General features: G+C 33.3%; 1 protein-coding gene across 1 annotated transcript in view; it reads left to right on the top strand.

Annotated features, from left to right (window-relative positions):
• Positions 1–16,264, top strand: part of Lac (septate junction protein lachesin) — a 72,130-nt gene extending 55,866 nt beyond the window's left edge. Inside the window, exons 5-7 of the mRNA XM_072525665.1 lie at positions 10–321; positions 6,663–6,777; positions 12,597–16,264. Coding sequence (XP_072381766.1) covers positions 10–321; positions 6,663–6,777; positions 12,597–12,618 — 449 coding nt within the window. The 3' untranslated portion in view covers positions 12,619–16,264. The remainder of the gene's footprint in view (positions 1–9; positions 322–6,662; positions 6,778–12,596) is intronic.
• Positions 16,265–18,526: the final 2,262 nt, after the last annotated feature.

The raw sequence follows: 18,526 nt of genomic DNA, 5'->3' as shown, positions 1-18,526 counted from the left end.
TTCTTTTAGGAAATATTGCCGTTGAAGTGGAGTTTGCTCCGGTTGTGGTCGTTCCAAGACCTCGTCTGGGTCAAGCCCTTCAGTTCGACATGGACCTTGAGTGTCACGTGGAAGCCTACCCACCACCAGCTATAACATGGGAAAAAGACGATATAACTTTATCGAATAATCAGCATTACAAAATATCGCACTTCGCAGTCGCTGATGAATTTACAGACACAACCCTAAGGGTTATAACAATAGAAAAGAGGCAATATGGACCATATGTCTGCAAGGCAGCTAATAAGCTGGGATCGGCTGATGGAAGAGTTGAACTCTTTGGTAAGATATGTCATTTTTAATGCCAACAATACTATGTGAATGTAGTAGAATTGTAAGTGATACGTATGTGGAATGTTTTGTTGATAATTGTAATTAAAATATATATCCAGGAAAAAATAATGAAAATTAAAAACCGCATGGTTGTTCTAGACTGTTGCAAACTACATTTGTCTTGAAAAAATTTATGAACAGCGATTTTTTACTTACCTCAACATCGCTTGTGTTGATAAATTTGATTTTACATTAATCGTGAGGCGTTCTATACCTTGTATTCAACTTCTGCTTCAACCTTTTTTTCCATCGCATTTAGGTGTTTTGTTACAACAACTATCACGTGGATCTCATTTTATGTTGAAAATCTGCGTTTTTGAAGAAGATACTCGTGAAAATATCTATCCTATCTAAAACCAGTCCACCAAAAAATAGATGATATTCGTCGATATAAATTGTAGCATACACAGTCTTTAACATTTTTGTTGTACTGCAATATTCATTATTTCATACCCAGTGCGCAAAACCTCATGTCGGCGTTATGATGATGGAAAATCCAACCAAAAATCTTCTGACAGTCCACTCGCTCATATTATTATTTCTATTTTTTTAAATTGCCTTAGAACTTTATTACGTATAGAAGACTCAAAAAACAGTCAAACCTTAAAATAGCGATTTCTTTTCGCTAGAATTATTTTCTGGCTACTGCAGTTTTATTTTTCCCTGGTTAGTACAGGAGGAATTTGACCTTGCATGGCGGGCCACCCCAAATTTTATTATTCAGCCTTTAGGGGGAGTCAATAGTAGCGATTTAAATATCTGGGATATACAGTAAATGATAAGTGGGACCCAGATGTAGAGATTAAGATCCGAACTGAAATAACAAGATCCAAATTCATCAAAATGAGAAAGCTCTTAAGCAACCGCCACCTAAGCGTTAACATCCGATGGCGCGCCACGAAATGCTACCTACTCTCTACGCTACTTTACGGAGTTGAAGGGTGGACGTTAACAGCAGCAACTATAAAGAAGTTAGCGGCTCTAGAAATGTGGCTGTATCGACGCATACTGAGAATACCTTGGACAGACAGAGTGACCAACACAGAGGTATTAAGACGAATGGGTAAAGAGATGAAATTGTTAACAACTGTTAAAAGGAGGAAAGCGTCATACCTGGGCCATGTGTTCCGTAATGATAAGTACAGTCTGCTACAGCTTATCGTGGAAGGCAAGATTGAAGGTAGAAGAGGTTTGGGTAGAAAGAAGAAATCCTGGCTGAGAAATTTGAGAGAATGGTTTCAAATACCAGAAGCCGCGAACATAATACATGCGGCACAAAACAGAGAAACCTATCGTTTGATGGTCGCCAACCTTCGGTAGAAGACGGCACATAAAGAAGAAGAATAGTAGCGTAAATTTAAAATGAAATGACTGAATTCTGCCATCTTGAATTTAAAAGACAACCGGTATTGCTCAATATCTCCGCCAACTTTTCGACAAAAATGGTAAGGACTGAAATTGTTGCCAATTCAATTTCCTACAATTTCTTCTTAACAAATTGTTTTTAGGAGGTAGATATTTTTCGAGTTAAGGGGGAAAATAGTGAGAAAGCATAATTATTGAATTATCGCATTTAGTATTAACTTAACGTTAATACTTTAGTATTAAATTTACAATGTACGTAATCAAAAATGGAGAGAATTATATTTTATATAGTTTTGATCTCTTTCATTTTTTGCTAAAATCAATATTTAAGTTCGTACGTATGTGGTAAAGGCACAAGCGTAAGACGTTGTGGGGATTGGTTTTAAATTAATTGTACTTGTTCAATATCTCGGCCATTTTCAACTTTTCGACACAATGGGAAGTACTTAAATTTATTGCAATTGCGATTTATGTTGATGATCATGATAATCGAGACTCGAGGCGCTTCTTATATATATATTACAGGATCGAACTTACAGGATCGGTGTAAATACAATACATTTTGGAGACGGCTATCGCCGTATTGTTCTCCTTCGCCAATCCTTCCGGTCCAAGGCATGCTGCTCCTCCAAACCTCTCGATTCCATCGCTCTTCTAATTCCTTTATTCCATGAGCGTCGAGGTCTACCTCTTTTTCTTCTTCCAGGGGGCTTTCATCTGCGAAGTTTTTGGGGCCAACGTTCGTCAGACATCCTCAATAGGTGTCCAAACCATTTTAAACCTCTTCTTTCTATTCTGTCAATGACCGTTTCTGTAGCATTCATGTTATTTCTTATAGATTCGTTGGTCTTCCTTTCCAGCCTTGTTCTAGCACTTCTTCTCAAATAATCCATTTCAACTGTCAAAAATCTTTTCTTCAGGCCTGCATTAATTGTCCATATTTCAGAGTCATAACAAAGAACTGATTCAACCATGGTTTGTCCTATTATTTTTTTGTTCCTTTTGAAAATGTTGCGATCCCTCCATAAGGAGTTCAGACATCCTACAATTTTACGTCCCTGATTAATTCACTTCACTTCAAACCTTGCATCTGAATTGATAACTAAATATTCTGTTTTCTTCATGCTGACTTGTAACCCCCATTTTACATATTCTTTGTATAGACGATTTATCATAAATTCTAGATCGTAAGAATCTTGAGTTAGGACGACTTGGTCATTCGCAGTTCAGGGAGAACAGTACGTCATTTCCTATGGGGATTCCCATTTCCTGGCAGTGGTTTTCCAATTTTGGAGGGCTGCCTCAATATATAAATTAAACAGTAAGGGTGACATATTGCATCCTTGTCTTAGTCCTTTAGTTACTTTTATTGGCTCTGATAGTCTGTTTTCGATTTTTAGGTAGGTAGTGTCATCCCTGTATACTTCTATGATTATTCCTAAAAGGTATGGACTAATGCCGAATTGTTGTAAAGCTTGCCACAATTTAAGTCTTGGAACTGTATCGTACACCTTTTCTAGGTCGATGAAGGCTAGATGTACTTCGGTACCAACAGCTATTTTTTTTTCTATTAATTGTTGGAGTATAAACAAGTTATCAGTGCAAGTTCTACCGGGCGTAAATCCATTTTGGTCTTCGCTAATTAGATGTCCTACATCATCTTGTATTTTTCCATTTATTATCTTTCCAAACAATCTCCCGAAAGTAGGTAGGGCACTTAATCCTCTGTAGCAGTTAGGATCTTTTCGATTACCCTTTTTAGAGATGGACACTTGGTGAGCGGTTTTCCATTCAGATGGTACTTTAATTTGTTGACAGCATTATTCGTTCTATTAGGAGTGGTAATCTATTTCTGCTTTAAGTAACTCTACAGCTATATTGCCAGGTCCTGGAGATCGCCTGTTTTTCATTTTAATTAACGCAGTACGGACCTCGTTGTTAGTAGTATTAATGTTACTATTTGTTTGTCTCTCCATACTGTATTCCTCTCCCTTATATTCCAATATGGACTCTTGGAGTAAATTTTTCTAGTGATTTTGCCACTTTTCTATATGATTTAAGTTGCTTAAGGAGTTATGGGTGTTGTTCTTTAGATTAGTGATAGTTCTCCATGCTTCCGTAGTTTGAGAACCACCAATTAAATTTTCAACTTGGACACATTTTTGTTCTTAGAAATTGTTTTTTGCTTCTTTTATTTGATCGCGTACTTCTCCGTTTTTCCTTTAATATGTTACTCTATTGCTAGATGTTTTATTTGTTAGCCATTTCTTATATATTTTGTTTTTTTCTTGTATCATTTCTTTTCCGTTTTCTGTCATCCATGGTGGTTCTTGGTGTTTTTTGTCGTTGTTCTCTGTTCCTAATACTTCATAAGCAATTTTTGTATTATCGTTTTGAGATTGTTGTATTCTTATTCTACATCCATATTTCTTTCCATCTCATTTAGTTCCTTTTCTAATCTAGATTGTAAAAGATGTTTAATACTTGGTTGGAATAAAAGGTGCAATTTATATCTCTCGCTTTTGTACTGTGTAGTATTGTTTCTCTCACTTGCGGTTTTCTGTTTCTAGTATTGTTTAAAGGGACACAAAAGATTAGCTAAAAGAAAGTAGTGATCTGTCCCACAGTTAGATCCTCTTTTTACTCTGCAGTCTTGGCACTTATATTTTGATTTCTCTCTCATTATTATATAGTCTATGATCGATCGACTTCTGTTGGAGTGAAGGTCGATTTTAAGTGTATTTATGAATATCTTTATGTTGGATTGGGTATTCATTATTTTTAAACCACAACGTTGACAAAACTCAATTAAGCTGTCCCCTGAACCATTTTTAACTATTTCTCCGTGCCGTCCCACCACTTCATCGTCTATTTGAGAACCTACTCTGGCATTTAGGTGCTTCTTCTACATAACAATTCCGCTAGCATCTTGTTCCCATAACATTTCTGGCACGTTTAATGCATGAGCACGTTATCAACATTTTCCACGTTCTTTGGGCATGCGCTGTTTATGGCCTGCTCATGATGACGTCAGCGCCTAGGGTTCGTTAATCGCTTGAGTCTCGTAAGGCTTGTCATAGACGTTGGACTTAAATGTTGATTGCAGCACAAAAAATCAAAGAAATTGTATTAAATTTAATTCTCTTCATGTTAATAATAAACGAGATGATTCAATAGTTATACTTAACCCCTTTTTGCCTACTTAACTCGAAAAATACCGACCGTACGAAAAAAATTTACATAGAAGAAATTGTAGGAAAAAACAATTTCAGTCCGTACATTTTTGTCGAAAAGTTGAAAATGGAGGAGATATTGAGCAGAATCGGTTCTCATTTAATTCAAGATTGGCCCCGCCCCTAAAGGTTAGAATAATAAAATTTGTGGTAGCTCGCCATGCGACATTACGCCTTTTTTTCGTCTAACTTGACTGGACTTTATGTCAATACTACAATTATTGTCATAAAAAGGCATTTTGGGTGCGGTAGATAAAGAATATCCCATGTAATTACTGTCTTATAGATATAAACCAATAAATTAAAAATGATTCTTACAAACAGCAAAGTCAGAATATACAAGAGTTGAATTTAAACTATAATCACATGGCACAGAAATGAAAGAGGATACAAGTTAACCAAAGTGTGATGAGTATTCAGAATTATAACTGATAAAACTTAAACGAACGGTGAAAGAAACGAAGACATACCAAAAATGGAAGAAGATAGACCATCGACAGTTGCACTAGAGAGAAAACTAGTTGGAAGGCGCACGGTACGAAATCTGCCAAAGAGATGGAAAGATAGTTGGTAACCTTCTAGCCAAGAAATGTTAAAGCGATGAATTGGTAATAATAGAATAATAATAATAAGAACTAGCTGACAAACTGGGACTTCTCCAAACCGAGCATCTTCCTTATTATCAATACGTCCCTGACAGAATGCTTGAAAATGTCAACTACAAGCTATACTGGGACCGCACTGTGCTCACAGACCAACCAGTGGCGCATAATAGACCGGATCTCATACTAGTTAATAAACTTACTAGGAAAACAACACTTATTGATGTGGCGATACCCAACACCAATAATTTACGTGTTAAATACATCGAAAAGATCGCCAAATACTCTAGATCTAGAAATACAAATCAGGAGGCAATAGAGAATGGAAAGTACCCAGACAGTACCTATTCTATCTACTACTGATGTTATTCCCAAAAACCTGCTAGAGAACATGAAACAGCTGGGTCTAAATGAATATCTCTATAAGGCCCTACAGAAAGCTGTACTCCTCGTGACGTCCAGATGTGTACGAAAATTTTTGGGAGATACTTCAACATACCAGGTTACCTAGGTCTCGATAACACGGAAAGAGTCACACCAGAGCTCAATCCTTTTGATACCGTAGGTATCTGGGAGGAGTGAATTTTCCCCTTAGAGGGAGTGTGAGCCGTATGGCGAAATCTGAAAATAAGAAAAATTAATAAATCGAAACATTTTAAACAAAAAGAAGCAGCAATCATGAATGTCTGATTGTAGCGAACAAAAATAATAAAAAATATCCCCTAGCAGTATATCGCAGACACGAAATATAACACATTTTTTTTTCAAAGTGATCTTTTTTCACTCTTGGTATATAAAATAATCTGTGAATTTCTACTACTAAACTACTATTAGCTTTGTTCGTACTTTTTCTAAAGGCACCCGAGGTCTAAGTAGAGATTTATTCATAATAATCAATAGAAATAATTATGTAAAACAGTTGTTAAACCAAAACAATTTTTAACATCTAATTTTGCAGACCCTTGTAATTTTTCTACCTATTTATTAGTTTATGTTTATTTTATTTGAATTATGTTTATTTTATTTTTATTTGAATGTTGCATCTATGTGTGAGTAGGTAGCTATAGCTAGAACATTATTTGTTATGTAGAAACAATCATCCCCGTTTGCCCCCCTGCCTGTGGCTCTGCTAGGTACGCTGGCGCTGCTACCATCTCAACTAGTACCGCTGGATTGCTCCTTACGCTTGTCATATTTGTTTTTAGGTAAGTTTTTAGGTTTTTTTATTATTTTTTAATAAAGCTATGTGTTAGATTAGGTATTTAATTTTGGAAAGTATAGTATCAGTAAGAAAACATAATTGTCGTTGCATGTCATGACTTCATCAATAAACACTGTTAATATTATAAACTATTAAATTAGTATATAGTATTAAACGGATTTATAATTTAAAATGTAGCTAGTCTAAAACGAACTATATATTGTATGTTTTTGCAAAAATAAGAATTATAATCTGATTTTAGAAGCATACAATAAAATATCAAAGATTAAAATAAAAACGTTTGCTAGTTGAAATTAGTTGAATTTAATAACTCATCATGTTACAAGATAATATTTACCTTATTAGTAAATGTAATCAACGTTCATAAACAATTATTAAATTAAATAAATAACCACATTTAAAATCTACCCCAGTAATTTTTAACAACTTTCCTGTACTAAATTTATTGTTAGTTAAATTGTATTTACGATTAAGATAAGTTAAATACCTTCTTAATGTATATAAGTACCTACATTTTGAAAACGTATAAAATATGCTTTTAAACAAAGAAACGTTAAATGAAGCTGTCCAAATTTTTATTAAAATAAATAGTATCTATTTGTGTCACAAAAGCCATAAGTACGTGCCAATTGAGCCATAAGCCGACAGTTCGAAGTAAGAAAAAGAAAGAAAAACAAATTTCACCCATTTCAGTTGAATCAGAAATTAAACAAAAATTATTTTCAAAGAAGAATGAATTTTTGTATGTAGGTGAAAAGTCAAAATGCAATTTTTTTTGGAAAATATTTTGGGATGGGATTTTCTGTCGAATCGACATTTCATCCTAATGCGCTCGTTAACAGACATTATCAGTATCAGTATTACTCCGATGAAAATCTTTACTTATTCTGAGTTTCGTCCCAGAACAGGTGGTCGTTGAATGTTTGGCAGGTGTTTTTGGATTATATGTTATTGGACCTTACTTCTTCGACCGAACGTTACCGTAAATGACTATCGTATGTTTTTAACAGACGAGTTGCCTGGCTTGTTAGAAGATGTTCCCTTCGCATCGCGAAGATGCAACGGAGCACCGCTGCATCTTTCTACGTTAACCGTGTGCTAAATAATAACTACAGCGACAGTTGGATCGGTAGGTATTGTGGAATGGCCTCCAGGATATTCTGGACTAACACCACTGGACTATTTTTTTTTTGAGGTACATAAAAACGTAGTATACAAGGGCAAACCCACCATACGTGATAATATGAAAATTCGTATACAAAATGCCTTGAACATAATGGGCACCATATGTATTAACATAGTTAACAATGCATTTATGAATATAGATTATCGATTAGGTAAATATTATTTTGTAATATGATGAGTCTATTAAATTCAACTAATTTTTACTAGTATATGTTTTATTTAATCTTTGATGTTTCGATTTATGTTTATAAAATTGGATTATAATTATTATTTGTTATATATCAGTAGGTACATAAAATATATTAATAAAAAATCTGCACACATAAAATCTATAGGTCTTCTCTAAATATCCACCAAACGAAATATGCTAGGTATATACAATCTGATATCAAAAGAAAGGTTGTGATATTCTTTACAACATAAAATACTAATATACAGGGTGTTCAATGAAAAAAAGGGACAATTTTTATTTGAAAATAGTGATCACACTGTACCTATATTGTATATATCAGAGATTGGTATGTGATTTATATTTTTATTACTTTGGAAACTTAATTCACAGCCCTCAAATATGCAAAATGTCAACCAAGACGAACTCCAAAATTCAACCGGGAACATTGCAAATTATGGAACCGTGAAAAAAAACTTCCAGAGATACAGCAGAATATCGGGAATAAAAAAATAATTCACAAAGAGGTTAGAAAAGATGCCCTAATGTATAATACAACGCTATCCCCAGGCAAATAGGATTACCAAAATGAAGACTTGGCAGTGTACCAAAATTACTAATAGAAATTTGCTAAACACATTAAGGACTTCTACACCCACTTCTATTAGTCTTGACTCAATGCGAATATTGGCATCTGCAACGCAACGTGGGTTCTGTAGATATTCCAGAAATATCAAAAGAAGAAATACAGGCTGCTCTTAAACAAATGAAAAATAAAAAAAATCCAGAAGAAAACCAAATTACATGCGAAATGTTAAAAATGAGGGAATCAGTCATCGAAAAATCTCTGGAAGCTTTTTTAATAGATGTTTACAGAAAGACAGCAGTCCGGATGCATGGAAAAACGAAGAAGTAATTCTGATTTTTAAGAAAGGCGGTAATATTAATACCGAAAACTATCGACCAATGAGCCTCCTCATTTAAACAAAATCCATACTAGATTATCACCAATAGATTAACTAATAAATGAGACGCATATCAACCAGTAGAGGAAGCAAGGTTTCGAAAATGATTTAGCACCATTGATCATCTACATACTATAAAAACATTAATAGAAAATACTTTTCCATCCATTTGGCATTCATTGATTTTCACCAAGCGTTCGATTCAACTGAAACGTGGTCCTTCATACAAGCCATTAACGATGCTAGAATAGTTTGTAGATTATGCAAACCTATTAAAAAATATATTAAATTAAAAATATTATTATATTAAAAATATACAAAAATGCCACATTTCTCATCACACAAAGTCTAATGAGGATATGAAAACAAATATGTAGAGTTAAAATAAATAGAGGTGTACGTCAAAAAGACAATATATCTCGTAAGTTATTTACACTGGCGCTAGAACATTCAATTTACTAGAGTGGGAAATTATCTGCATAAATATCAAAGGCTCTCATTTGGCTCACCTCCGATTTGACGATGATGTCCTAAGTGGTAAGTGGATTAGATTAGAGAAAATAACAATGGACAACTCTGTAGCAGAAGCTATAATAGACGGGAGAAATACAGAAAATATCAATATAGAAGTATGCCGCGTGGTAATAGCCGCAGGAGACAAAAAATGCTTAGAATACGTACTGATAACTCTGATAGAAGAAGCGAAAATTAGAGGACTAAATATAAATGAAGAAAAGGCAAAGTATATATTAATCTCAAGCAAAAATTAGAACATAGATAATATAAAGATTGAACAAGGTATATTCCAAAAACTAGAGAGATTTAAGTATCTCGGTGAAATAATAGATAACTCAAATGACAGGAGAGCAGAGATATCTGAATGAGTAAAAGCGAGCAATAAAGCATATTATTATTGAACATTTGGAATACCAAAAACTACTAAAAGACTTGACATATCAATAGCAATCAGACCTGTCATAACTACACGCAGTAGATACAATGTGCCTGACTAATAGAGACGAAGAGAAGCTAATAATATAGAAAGGAAGATACTCAAAAGAATTCTCAGACCAAAAAAATATCCAAGACAGAGAGTTTAGACGATTATCTCACAACGAAGTAAATAAGCAGGTAAATGGAGAAAATGTAGTCAGACATAAAGGTTAAAGATAACATATATGTATATATAAGATATTTTACTTAACTAGCCGGTCACAAACAACTTTCGGCACGAAAAACGAGTACCCTTGAATTGAATTTCTGATAAAATTGTCGAAACGCACTTTATTTTTTATGGTAGCTTTTGTCGACAATTGGCATGTTCTGATAGAGGTTTTTAAGGTATATTTTAGATATAAAATGAGTACGAAAAGCTTTTATTTTTAAGATAACTAAACAATCTTACAAATTGGTACCTATTTAATTATCTTTAGAAACAAAAAAAAAATAATAAGGAAACATGTTCCAAGGACTTCTCGATTAAATTAATACCTCGTATTACATCCACAAGTCTGTACAACTGCATTCATTCTTGTGGGCATACTGTTAATTAAGTTTAAAACTTTATTCTCTGGAATTGCTTCCCTTAACTCTAAAAGAGCCTCTTTGAGTTGATCTAAGGTAAAAGTAGCAATTCAAATATTTCAACCAAGCCCTTCAACATTTCAAACATGCTCGATGAGATTTAAATACCAGTGTGAAGTTTTCTCCAATAAATGGTGTATATGGGACAACATAATTTTGCAAGTGTCTCATTTATGTACCTATCGGTCAGAGATTCCCTAGAGACAACGTATACTTCTGTACGCACCTCCGAAGATATACCAGCCCACACCATATCTGAATCCCCTTGAAAAATTACTCTAGGGCTAAAAGTGCACTCGGCATATCGTTCATCATCTCTTCTCCAGATTCTTCCGCGACTATCTGGGAACGTAGATAAAATTTAGACTTATCGGTAAATATAACATTTTTCCACTCGTCTGCATTCCAATCGTGATGCTCCCTACAAAAATGTAATCTGGCTACACGATGTTGTCTGCAAAATTCGGGGCTTGTAGCGGGTGTTCGAACATTCAGATTCGTACTTTTCTGACATATTCACGAGTGTTTTTATTCTATAGCAATTAAATGATAATTGCCTAGTACTGAAGATCCTATAAAATGGTTGTCCCGACGAGTAGTTCTTCTCTGGGGACCTGTTCCAGAGCGTCGGGGGTAAAGTCCTGTCTCTAAAAAACGAGTAAAGACACGTTGCACTGTACTGCGTAAAACGCCGTATTTGTCAGCTACGTAAACTTAACTTCTTAAGTCCTGAATAAGAGCAAGAGTAGATACAACAAGTTCTGCACTCAAAGACATCTTGAAATTGCCAATTATTAACACAATCACAATAATAATAAATACTTTTGACACTAATAAACAGAAATGACGTAGTAAAAACAATTGAAAGTTGCACATCGTCCCCGTAACACTGAAGTGAATGTAAGATGATAACTTCAACATTATTAAAATACTTATTTAAAAAATCCTTTATAAAAGGTACATATATCTTAAAATTGCCTTTTCGGGTTACATTACACAACGTTTTCGGACTAATAAGTCCATCATCAGTGCAGTTATCAGGTATACATGGGGGAAGCCACTAAATATGTGGGTAAAAACCGTTTAAATGATGTTAACCTTAATTAATACATATTTGTTAAATTAATACATCAAATGATGTTGTAGTTTTAAGAGCGTAGGCTTTTGGGCCAATGCTTTTTAAATGCATTCATTTTTTTCGAATCCTGAGAAAACTAACAAATATTTTTAAAAAATTTAAACGCAGAATGAAAGATTACATTATTTCTGAGGGCCGAAAGTCCCTCAGAATAAACAAAAAGTTTTTTTGAATGAGATATTTGAAATTAAAAATCACACTAAATTTTCTCTTTTTTTTTCACTCCTGTAACCTATTCAAATAAACATTATAGAAGTTTTCAGGGACTTTCAGCCCTTAGTAATAATGTATTCTTTCATTCTGCGTTTAAATTTTTCAAAAATATTTATTAGTTTTCTCAGGATTCGAGAAAAATGAATGCATTTAAAAAGCATAGGCCCGAAATTTTGCGGCTACGCTCTTAAACAGATTTACATCATGACAGAGAAGGTTGGGTTGAGTCCTAGATAGCAACTTAGTTTGGAGTCTTGCGTTGCCATGATGTAAATCTGTTGAAAACTACATTATTTAAATTTCAATTTCAAATTTTAAAAAGATCCGAAAAAAAAATCAAAAGATTAAGGCATTTTCGTCAAAAATTATAAGGGTGCCCGTTTTTCGTGCCGGTGAATATATATATATATATATATATATATATATATATATATATATATATATATTTGTTATTAAGGTTACATAATTATACTTTGGACAATTTTTATACCTTATGTAGCTACAAAAATTCTTTTTCGTTTACTAATATATTATTTTTTATTTTGTAGAAGTCTCAGAGCCCAATCCTAACTATCCAGGAATAATATGGTTAAATTCAGTTACGAAGAATCTCCCAGCAGCTTTAGCTAGTGTAATCACTTTAGTGTTGATATTGTTTAATTAAACTGGAACAAATTAGCCAATTTTCAGTATATGCAAATTTTTTTCGCATCAAATTTACTAAATTATAAACCTTTTCTCACTGTAATAGGAATGTACTAGACACGCAAAAATGTTTCCATAATATTGCCGCTTTTGATAAGATCTTGTACCTGAGGACCAAACTTATAAAAGAAAATCTGTAAAACATTTTAAAAAAATATACTAATTAATCACTAAAAGAGTCTGTTTTGAATGACAAAAAACAAAAAAATTGGTATAGTCACTAACGGAACTGTGTAATTTCCCCAATATATTAAGATAAAACATGTCTAGGATGTTTAGCAGATGATCCACGAACCGGAAAACAAAATAGGTTTTGCCGTGAGCATTGTAATTAGAGCTTTTGTTTATAAATATGCATTTACTATGCGAATATTACCTAGTAACGGAGTCAATTTTTGTTTGTGACGTACCAAATATCGTTCTAGTACCTTTTGGTACTTCCTACTACAGTGAACCCCTTAAATACCAAAGCGTAGTGTAAATCCCGATTAATGTCATAACTTCGACAATATTATACTGAAAACTGGACTAGAAATTGTGTGTCAATGTTTTGTATGACTGCATTTTACCGAATAGGCTGCTAAAACGATCAAAAAATCGAAATCGGTATGATATGGTGCATTTAAAGAAATTATTATAAATGTTAGATGTAACAGGCAAAGTAGATTTTTGTTGGAACTTCAGTCATAAATTGGAGTATCCAAAACGTATTTCAGGCTACATTTAAGCTAAACATACATCATTAGTAACATTAAGAGTCGATTGGACTAATTATGCATCTCTAAATATTTCTATTTAGTGTTATATCAATATTAATTTCATTCATTTCGACAGAATTACTGTATCGTCCACAGATCTGATTACATTAAGTAATTCCCCGTTGATTTTGATTCAATATGACTGTATCTGAAGTGATTTTTGAAATGAATGGTCCGAGTAAATTTTGAACAATTTTGGGGACCGAATGTAACCTTGACTGACTCCTCGTTGTATGGAGATTTCGTCGGAGCTATCTCCAATTTTTACAGTAGCTCAACGGTTCGATTCCAATACAGATTCTTAATAAGACGAATCTATTAATTTTGTACACTGTACTTTATCGAATGTCTTTTCGATGCAAAGATATCATTTCTTTGATCACGGCATTTTCATAATAGAATATTTAGCGCAAAAAGTGCGTCTCTAGTTCCGATAGCATTTTCAAAACCACATTGGGTTTCTTCCAAATCGTCTTCGCATTTACGTCTAACTTTGTTGTGAAGTATTCTTAGGAAAATAGTGTGTTTCATTAGGGTTATTAATCGATATCCTGAGCATTTCCTAGCATTGTGTTTTTTAGGTATTGCGACAAAAATACACTTAGCCAATCTGTGGGAATCACTTCAGTGTTATATATTGCATTCCAAAGTTTTTTTACTACTATATACTATTATATTTTCTTTGGTTCAACGAAAATGACTTAACCAATTGTTTATTTTAGACTTCAAAAGTTTGAGTAATGAAAAATTACGTATCATTCGTAAAAATTTGTATCTTTTATTACGAAGCGCAAGATTGTAGTGTTCTTAAAACATTTTCTGACATTAGTTCCAATAAAAATCTCCATTATTCAATAATTGTGAAGTTAGCTTTAGCTTTTTACACCTTTTTATACGATTTATACTTTTTTATACCCATTCGTGCACAATTTTCGTCAGTTCCACAAGTTTTTATTTTTTTAAATGAAAAATCTTTATGAGGCATTCAGTATTCATGGCAGCAGCTAACAAAATGATTTTAAATCTGTCAATAATCAACAACGATAATATATAATGTATATTTTTTAATGTATTATTAATTTGGCAATGAGATGTTGAAGTTCCTTGGCAAAAGGATGAAGAAAAAGTCGATCAAAATTTTTTTGACTGACGTCAAAATGTAAAAGGACACTTTTAAAGATATTTGACAAAGTCAAACAGCAGACAAACAGCAGATAGTCGCTAGAAAAGGTTTAGTAATGAATATCGCAATTCCCTTCTCTTGATATTTTTTCTTTCTGTATTTTTTAATTCATAGAAAGTTTTACTTGTATAAGTGGAAATGCAAGTTCTGACACGCGCATTTTTTAAATAATTTGTTGCCCATACCAGGATTTTTTTTTAAATTCAACCCAACGATGGATGAACAGAAACGTATATAAAAGTAAAAGAAATATAAATAGCAAAATTCTCAGAGCAGCTCTTACTGGATGAAAATATAACATTCATTATTCGTCTTCGTCTATAAATTTCGTGAAAAAAAAAACAGTAATGAAAAAATCGAAGAGAGATGTAATGAGGTTTTACTTTGAATGAAGCTGCATGTTTAAGAAGAGCGTTAGAAAATAAGGATTCTTGTTTTAGTTAACAATGTTCAATACAATTGTGTCCCACGTTGATATTCTTTAAATTAAACTACATTCGAGAAATCAAGGTAGTGTTCAAATTCAAAAAGACATTGCAATGTTTCAGAAGAGTTACAACCATATTAGTGGTCAAATTGACTAAAGATTACATTGGAAACAAGATTCGAGTCTCATACGTGGAGTCAATGCCAAAGAAGAAGCGACATAATCGCTTTTAATAAAAAATCACGATAATTTTCAGGGTTGCTTATTTGGATCGCATCAAATTTGCATGAAACAAATTGTATTAGTTTTTTAACAAGAAATATTACTGGTATTTGTACATAAGTTTAGTCTGTTGAATCCTACTGTGTCCAATATTGGATATAGTAGGTTCTATTTTACGTATCTCATCTTCGTTTTTTATGAAAATACTATCTAAAAATGAGACTAGATATGACTAGATATCTCAAAATTGAAATGGAACTCGTACATTTTCTGGCTTCCTATTTTAAACAAGTACAGTTAAAGAGTTAAGCATCAAATATTCAATATTACTCGTCAAATAAAATCCGATGAAATAATATCATAAAATGGTATTATCTATTTTTCTTTTCGACTGTATAAAATGTACTAGTCATTTGTACTGGTATTTTGTTTAATTTTAAACCGAATTTTGGAAATTAAAAGGTAAAATTCCTCTTGTCAAAGAAACTTCAACATAAAATTGATTGTACATACTTTGATAAAAGTAGTTAGATGGCCTAAGAAATATTTTATGATTATGTACTATAGTTAAGTTATTTTTCTAGTTTGATTATTCTGAAATAGCGATATTACTGTTTGGATATTCTATAATGATTGTGTTCTTTATTCAATAACTGAGGTTCTTAGTACCTAATTAAGATGTGCACCTTTAACAACGAGAACCTATTAAGAAGCTCTTCTGCATCAAGTTCAAATTAGTGATTTTAGGAAAAATTAACAAGAAAAAAAAGATTAGCAGATATGTTTTTATGGGTTTTTCATAGTTTTTATTTGAAAACAAGCATTCCTTTAATAGACTGGGTATGTGGTTGTTTTAATATTGAATTCTTAAGTCTGTATCATTCGTCCATTTTTTTGTTTTTAATAAAGATATAATTTTAGTTTTGTTTGTTTTTCTTATCCTTTTAGGCAGTTAACAAATGTCATGTTCAACAATGTACTGAATTCCTATAAGATCCTACTTAAAAATGCCATATTTTTTTATCTTGAAGAAAATAAATAAGAAATACACTATATATTAGCATACGATATCCTATATACTTAGCTACATAAGGCAATTTTAATTTTCACTTTTTCTCGGTAAATTTTTTAGATACATATTTTTTACCCTAATCCTACCAAATGGCCACTTTGCCGTGCGGGGTGGGGCAAACTGGCATGAGGTGGCCACTTTGATACAAAAATTTGTATACTAAACTGAATTTGTATACTAATGAAAGTGTATTTTCAAAATAAAAACATTATTGCCATCTTAGAAAAAGAAAGTTTCACACCGAGTTTATTTACACACGTCACAAATAACGTCTTCTTCACACCCAGCACAAGCTTCATGTGCCTATCGTAAACAGCCCGAACACTTTATCCATCCTTCATTTTCCCTTGACTTGGAATATGAAGTCCCCGCAGAAAAAGCAATCAGTATCATATAAAGCACGCTTCGCTGATTTTGATTTCGTTTTCTGCTTTCCTTTAAATTTTTCTTTGCTTCCTTCATTCCTCTTGCTACTCTGCTTTCATTTTTTATTCAGTTATTTTATTTCCTTGTTTTTCTTATTTTATTTCCTTTATTTTCTTAAGCCTTTCCTTTTCTTCTTTTTCTGCTTTGCAGCTACTAGTTCCATCTTGAAAGGGCTTGAGGTCAAAACTATAGCTGTTCCTTTTTTTCGCTTATTTTCTCGATTGATAATATTTGCTTTAGGGATTGGAACAATATCCTCTGGGCTTACAGCAAAAGTATAGTGCCCCTTGCCCTTGGAGTTGCTGATTAAATCACGTGAAGTACTGAAAGGCAGTGGACTGGGCTGGAATGTTGAAGTACTTGGGTTTGGCGAGTTTTGGAGATTAGAACGAATGAGGAGTTTGGATCTCCAGATCCTACAGTGACATTTTGTTTGTGGTCATTGAAAAACATAGGAACTAATGCGTTGGATGCAGAGGTTGCTGGTCGGAAATCTATCTCTCCAGAAGGCGGGTCCTCTTTACTTGCAAGTGGTGTCTCTTGACGTCGAGGAATATTTTGTTGCGAATCTGCCAAATCTTTTCCTGGCACCACAGCAGAAGTTTCCTCTTGGTATTCAACACCCAGTTCTTGATTTTCAGCTTCTTGAAGAGATATAGAATCTTACACGGAAATTTCTGTGGTCATGGCTGCAGCAAAATCAGCGTCAGTAAACTTCTGTCTGTTTATAGGAACTATGCCACATTTTTCAAACCCCTTTACCGCAATAGTTGGAGTAGCTGCTAGGATTATTACGCAAGAATCTTTCGATCACTTATGACATAATAAGTATTGAAGGGCCCCATGAAAGAAACATCGAAAATGGGTGCAGCTTATGACTACAGTGGGGTGGGGGGGATGCAAACTATAGTTGTACAGTTGTATGATTTTCTCTAGCCCTTTCAATGAAATCTAGATTATAGACCTTATTGTTTAACGTAGCGCCAGTTTAACATCCATGAACCAGCTTGAAGCAAACTTTGGGTGCTTCCAGGGACTTTAGAGTCGCATGACTTATCTAATTATATGTATTAACTGATTTTAAGGTTCTTAAGATGGTAATTGATTGGCGATATTGATTTTGAAAGTATATAAAAGTTGATTTAAAAAGTAACTGAAGCCGTACTACTAATTTTAAAAGTACACAGGAACAGTGGCGGCTAGTGATAATTTTGTTGGGGCGCTGATTTGAGAATACAAAAAATAAATAGGTACTTACCATATTTTTCAACCATTGCGACGGTAAATGGATCAGGAAACTACTGCGACCATATCAATATTCATTAAGATGAACTTAATTTTTAAAAGTCGAGATTTTTGTCTCAGAACAAAATGTCGGCTACTTAATTGAAATATAATTCCGATTTTGATTTTACGGAGTATAAGCTTGGACTATTGAAGGCACCTATAAAGAAGCTGGTTGCTTTTGAAATCTGGTGCTACAGACGAAGAGTGTGACGAATTCTGAAGCTCTCTTTAGAAAGAGAAAAGAACCTGAAATGCTGATCACGATAAAAAAAACGAAAAATAGAGTACTTTGGACATATTATAAGAAATAATGAGACATGCGGATTACTTCAGTTGTTTATTAAAGGGAAAGTGGTTGTGGTTGTGGTGGAAAGTGGTTAATTAATTCATAATTAATG

This window comes from Diabrotica undecimpunctata, chromosome 3, assembly GCF_040954645.1.
Source record: "Diabrotica undecimpunctata isolate CICGRU chromosome 3, icDiaUnde3, whole genome shotgun sequence".
Lineage (NCBI taxonomy): Eukaryota > Metazoa > Arthropoda > Insecta > Coleoptera > Chrysomelidae > Diabrotica > Diabrotica undecimpunctata.
This window is presented reverse-complemented; position numbering and strand designations above follow the sequence as displayed.